The sequence below is a fragment of the Poecilia formosa genome, unplaced genomic scaffold (genome assembly GCF_000485575.1).
Source record: "Poecilia formosa unplaced genomic scaffold, Poecilia_formosa-5.1.2 Scaffold1095, whole genome shotgun sequence".
NCBI classification, from domain to species: domain Eukaryota; kingdom Metazoa; phylum Chordata; class Actinopteri; order Cyprinodontiformes; family Poeciliidae; genus Poecilia; species Poecilia formosa.
Window position 1 is genome coordinate 22,174 of NW_006801034.1, and position 6,019 is coordinate 28,192.

Genomic DNA, 6,019 nt, shown 5'->3' on the forward strand with positions numbered 1-6,019 from the left:
AGATAATCTGTCTCTGACTCTGTGAAATACTGACAGCTCCACCTGGAGCCTGTTCTAGCAAAATCATTTTCCACAATTTTATCCATTGTGTTCCTATAATAATCCTTTGGTCATTTTAATATACATGTAAAACTTCAACACTGACTGTCCACAGTTTTTAAATTAAACTTGCCCGTCTTAAATTTTTCACCATAAATACCACCAATGTGCTTATTTCAAATCTTCATGTAATTTCTGCCATCATTTTATTTGATGCCAAGTGAATTTAGACTACAAAGATAACAAAGACATGAACTGAGTTGCATACTTTTATTTGATTAGTTGATAAATATTCCACTTCAGTGGTAAATTACTTTCTAATATTGCTAGAGTGGTACAAGACAAAACACTTCTAACATTCAGCAGGTTATGAAAGACGACTGTGTCACAGCAGGGTGGATCTTCGTTTTCTGCGAGCAGACAGCCCTGCAGCTGTGGTGCACTCGGTCTGGCCGCAGCCGCACTCCTCCACATACAAGTAGGTGTGTTTGACCTTGTCTCCATTCAAGCACAGCAAATCAACGGTGCGATTGCTGGAGCGCATTTCCTTACAGCAGGAGCAAGAATGTTCCATAGCAGCTGCCGCTTCAGAGTACCTGAAAGGAGACAATAAGAAATCAGGCTCTATGTCTGCTTTCTACATTGTTTAAGCAAACAAAAGCAATAAATCTGTATCATTCTTACTTAGTGAATGTGTTGCAAGACCCTTCACAGTACGGCATTTCCACCGGTTCTGTAGACCGACAGCCATGGTGCGAAACATGAGTTGTCATGCTCACCAGTTTGCAGGCTTTGTCTATCTCCACACCTTTTTTAAAAAAAAAACACAAAAGACTCCTGCTTAGTTGGTTTTAATTTTGTGGTGTTTATACAATTGAAATTAAAATGTCATACTCACAAATTTTACAGCAGCCATTTGCAGCTGTTTGAATTGTGTCCTGAGGAGGAAGATGTACATTAACAAACACTTCAGCTTCTACATGCTGTGAAAACGCTTATTCCAGATTTTAGAGTTGGTAATAATACATACAGGCTGGCAGTTACTCTGTTGGAAAACCGGGCAAATGATGTGTGAGCTTAGGGCTGTCAGTGTGTCCCCACTCCTCATACAGGTGTAGTGCTCACACATGTTTTCAGGCGGTGACCAGGTTTGCCCTTCCTGCAGATCAGCAGACACAGACGTTAAAACAACGTGCGGCTTTGTGCTAATAAAGAACCAAAAGTGATGATCCAACTCACATTCAAGAGATGCTTGGTACCATTTAAATTCAGGACACATTGTTTCTGTACACACTTTCCACAGCAATCATAATCATTAGTTTCCACATATTCATATCCCTAAAACCAGAGGGAAAGTTAAACTCAGCCTTGAAGTAAACACATTGCATTGCGCAGACTGAATTATTTTATTTGGTTTTTTTCTTACCGGCTCACAGGTCTCTTTACAAGGTTGAAACACACACACTATTTTAAACAGACCGGATTTTGGATCGACCTCATTGCTGCAGGTACAGTCCTGGCATGCATTCGCAGGAACTGAGGAACCAGGCTGACCGAGAAAATGATTGTGGTTTAACACATCAGAGAATTTATTAAAGCTGAATTATATGAGACATTTAGATGACGGGTCTGTTTCTTATTTACCTGGTATTCAACATCCTTGTGGACACAAACTCGCTTAGGCTCTAAAAAGAGATAGGCAAAAATAAAGTTATATTATGAGAAGTTGAAATTATGAGAATAAAGTTGATATGTCAAGATTAAAGTGTAACTATTAAAGTAAACCAATTCTGGTGACTGTTGTAGGGCCGACCTGCAATAATCAGTCCTTGTGTAAATAAGCAAGTAACTTTATACTCTAAGAGTGGGAATTTATTAGGAAATAAATTATATCTCTTTCAGCATATTAGTGTGGATGCACACTCTTTTAGTCAACACTCAGCACTCAAAAATCCTAATGCTGCAGTAGTTTCAGCTTTTCAATTTAGTTTTAAAATATTTCTGACTTGTTCTCAATATTACTTTAACAAAACGTTTTGCAACTTTTCTTTGTACAATTTCTATTTTTTCTTAAGAATTTTAATGTCATTCATGATATCAAATGTCAACATTACGCAACATAGTTTAACTTTATTTTGCAACAGAAATAAAAACAAATTGAATCCACAGGGAAAAACATTTATTTCTGTGGATTATTTTTTTAGAAATGTGGACCATTCCTCCAACTGAACCTCCTCTATCGTACCCTTCAAACAGTCAACCGGCATAATACCTGAACTCCCTGTTTCCTCATTTATATCACAATAAGATGTTAAATCTTGACAGCTGTACAGATCCATAGCCCACCTATGTTTTCTTAAATTCCACATTTTCCATATTTGATGTGAATCTGTTTGTTTTGTTTAATTTAGTCCCAAATTGTTGTAGTCTATTTGTTGTCTTTTTTTAATGCTTTGATTGAGTGAAAGTTCAAACTGAACTCACCACATGTATGTTGTGGACAGCATTTTCCCTCTGGAACACTGATGACTGGTTTGTATCCAACTGGACAGTTCATGCTGCTCACTGGGCATTTGTTGACATTGCATTCTATGAAAGATTAAAAAAAAACAAAGTACAGCATTCTGTGATAAGTAATAGTTCAGTAAATTAATCAAAAATGTGGATTGATGATAGGCGTCTTACGACAAATGTAGGCATAGCAACAGGGATCCGCAGGATTGGTTTGGTTCACAGTAACAAACCCTGGATCAGTGCAGTTAGCAGTGGGTGGTGCTGGGCAAGTCTTTGGTTTGCAAATCACAGTTTTGGTAGACTCGTCACAAATGCAGTCCTGGCATTTGTACTCAAACTGCTCATTAAACTGAAAGAGAAAACCAAGATTGCTTGGTAAGGAGGCAGTAGCGTTTAAGATTTTACAGACAGTAAGCATAAGTAGTCATTTTCTCTGACCTCTCGAGGAATGCCTTCAGGATCGAGACATCCTGTTGACAAATACAGAGCAATCCAGTATTTATTTGTGTTTGACTGACTGAGCAAATTCAATTCAGTTGCAGAAATCTGGGAGATAACTACTACTTACCACACTTTTCAACACATATTCCTGACTCTTTGTTGAAGAGTTTCATTCCATCAGGACAGAAGCAGCCCTCAGTAACAAACGTTACTGCTGGTTCATCGGCACTGCAAAAGGAAATTGCAAGGTTCAGATAAGAATATTATTTTACTGGCTAAACAAACTTTAATTCTACCCTTTGCTATTAGGAAGTGTTTGGAAACATGCAAACATCACAATCAATGCAAATGTAAATCTATGTGACAATATACCTGTCTTCACAAGTGGGCTGTTCTGCAGGGCCACAAGGTTTATAAACTTTGTCTGATGGACAGTCACTAGCTGTTGGAAACAAAACAACCCCCAAACTTTAAAAAAATGGTAACAGTGTACAATATGTTTTGTTGTCCTGTTCGTTGAGTGCTGCATAATGCAAACATAAAAACACTCTCCCAATTCAATATGCATTCTCAGTAGAAATAATATGATGAAGCCTGACTTACCACATATTTTGGTGTGGTTTCTCCAGTGGATGCAAATTCCAGCCTGAGCACAGGCAGCAGCATAAGTTTGCAAACTTGTGCACTCCACTGCAGGATTTGAAACATGGCAACTATCAAAAACACAACCTCTGTAGAAATTGTCTGGGGAAACCAATGGATGACATTCTGCAAAGACACTGAAAAATAAAAATAAAAGCAAAATTTAGTCATTTTAGTCTTATTTAAAAAATCATCTCCTGGAGGGGTATAAAATAGTCAATACGTCATGGCATGCCTACCTGCTCTTCAGCAGGTCACAAATGGAGTCTGGCTTGCATGGAGTTGGTTCTAGCGGTGGTTCAGGAACCTGAGTGGGTACTGCTGGTGGTGTTGGGCAGTTAGGTTGATAAATGTCATTTGCTGGCCAATAGTCTGCCATCACTGCACAATTTTCCACCAGTTCGCCTGTCGGCAATCTGCAGTCATCGGCCTGATTGTTGTTGCATGTCCCTAACAAAGATGTTAAACAGTTACAGTTTATGTCAAACCTAAAGACTGACCAAAGTAGAGATTTGAGAGAGATTTCTTACCACAATGACCCTGTGTGTTGCTTCCAAAGTATTGATATGGAAGGTTGACACTAAAGCCAGTCATTCCAAATGTAACAACCACGTTTAGGAGAGGGATCTCATAAATCAGGTTAATGCCAGAACTTATAATCTTAATACCTTGCTGTGCATAGGGTAGTTTCAATTTTTGACCACTTTTTAATACCTGAAAGTATACAATAAAAAAAAGACAAAAAAAAACTATGTTGTATTCAGGCAAAAATTATACATTGGCATTATTCTGTTGACACTTGTCAAAGATATCATGTCAAGCTAGTTGAAGACAACTGAGTGTTGTCTTCTACAAGTGTTACCTCTAATTGTGGAGCTCCGATAAGGTTATGATTGATGAGTGTGACAACTTGAAATCCATATGCTATGGTTATTGATCTTGGACAAGAAACGTCTTCAGTGGGATCACAGAATACATTGTCAATATAGATCTTCAAATGGTGTTTTGCTGTGATCTCCTCCATCAAAATATAAGTACAATTTCCTTGATAACTGTAGTATAACCCATCAAATGTGATGTAATGAGGATCTCCCCAGCCTTCGCATTCACCTAGAAAGCAAAAGTATGATATACATACAACATCAAATTTCAAAACACTTCACTGACCCCAAAGGGAACTTAAACGTTTTTGTAACTCATTTAATTAAAGAGTTATTGTAGATGGTGAAGGCTCTGGGCAGGAACAATCTCTGTAGTGGTTTTTATTACAATGAATTTGAATATATTAGATTAAAAGAGAAACTTAAATCCATCTGTGCACACAGAATAACTTACAGTCACAAACATATTGTTGGCAGCAGTGGTACTCATCATACACAAGAACTGGTTTCTTTCCATTGGCACAGGTTATGTTCTGGAGGGGTGGACACTCATATGGAACTATTTCAATTGTGTTGTTCTCAATGCATCTGGCCATAGTGCAGTCGCACAAGTAGAAGGTCTCATTTTGCTGTAAACAAAAATAAGTGTTAGAAACAACTAGGTACACATATTTGGGTATTCAGAAAAACAAATATAAAAAGGTCAGTGCAAATAGCTGGACTAAAAATATGCTTCATGAAATCAAATATTAATTTGAACATGAATTAGATGTAAAATGTCTTACAACAGCATCCCATTCAGGACACGTAGGAATGTTGGGTTTGGTAGACGGAGTTGTTGAGGTAATCACACACATTTCAGTGCTGTTATGAATTTCACAAACATCAGAACAAGTCATTGTGAGGCAAATGCCTGATCCAATGGGGTACATTGAAAATATTACATCCCCTGAAACAATGGTTAAAAAATACAGTTAGGGTTATAACATAAAGAATAAAAAGATGAAAAAGCTAAAATTACTCATTACCTGGCTGATAAACTGTGCCATTAAAAACACAGAAGCACTTTGTCGTGGAACGTGATGAAGTTTGTGTTGATGGTGTTGATTCAGATGTTTGGGTTGTATTCAGAACCTGTTCTGTAGCTGTAAATGAACCTTGGGTTGTCGTTGACAATGGCGGGCCAGTAACAAATGATTCTGAAGTAGTGGGTGACAGTAGGGTTGTTTTGGCTGTAAGGGGAGGTGTTGGAGTAACTGGTGTGGTTGTAGTTGACTGTGGAGTTGTCGTAGTGGGAGGTGTAGTTGTAGTTGGCTCTGGAGTGGTTGCAGATGGAGGTATAGTTGTAGTTGTTGTAGTTGTAGTTGGCTCTTGAGTTGGAGTGGGAGGTGTAGGTTTGGTTGTTGTGGTTGTAGTTGGCTCTTGAGTTGGAGTGGGAGGTGTAGGTGTGGTTGTTGTGGTTGTAGTTGGCTCTTGAGTTGGAGTGGGAGGTGTAGGCGGAT

The 6,019-nt window shown here is 38.3% G+C and overlaps 1 protein-coding gene across 1 annotated transcript; it reads right to left on the reverse strand.

Annotated features, from left to right (window-relative positions):
* Nucleotides 1–295: 295 nt before the first annotated feature.
* Nucleotides 296–6,001, reverse strand: LOC103132510 (intestinal mucin-like protein). Its single transcript, XM_007544312.2, has 19 exons — nucleotides 5,546–6,001; nucleotides 5,303–5,466; nucleotides 4,972–5,146; nucleotides 4,499–4,746; nucleotides 4,167–4,350; nucleotides 3,876–4,086; nucleotides 3,598–3,773; nucleotides 3,367–3,436; nucleotides 3,122–3,222; nucleotides 2,992–3,023; nucleotides 2,725–2,902; nucleotides 2,524–2,628; nucleotides 1,684–1,724; nucleotides 1,466–1,588; nucleotides 1,279–1,377; nucleotides 1,070–1,198; nucleotides 938–977; nucleotides 724–847; nucleotides 296–635 (listed from the first exon to the last, which is right to left on the reverse strand). Exons 2-19 carry the CDS (start codon nucleotides 5,447–5,449, stop codon nucleotides 425–427), a joined length of 2,394 nt encoding a protein of 797 aa, XP_007544374.1. The 5' UTR covers nucleotides 5,450–5,466; nucleotides 5,546–6,001; the 3' UTR covers nucleotides 296–424.
* Between the last annotated feature and the right edge of the window lie 18 nt (nucleotides 6,002–6,019).

What these genes read in the sequence shown, in the direction of transcription:
- LOC103132510 (XM_007544312.2), bottom strand. Translation starts at nt 5,449, where the DNA reads ATGTACCCCATTGGATCAGGCATTTGCCTCACAATGACTTGTTCTGAT. An exon ending in AAACCACACCAAAATATGTG is followed by an intron (nt 3,437 to 3,597) that starts GTAAGTCAGGCT and finishes TGTTTCCAACAG; the next exon opens with CTAGTGACTGTCCATCAGAC. An exon ending in CTGAAGGCATTCCTCGAGAG is followed by an intron (nt 2,903 to 2,991) that starts GTCAGAGAAAAT and finishes TTTCTCTTTCAG; the next exon opens with TTTAATGAGCAGTTTGAGTA.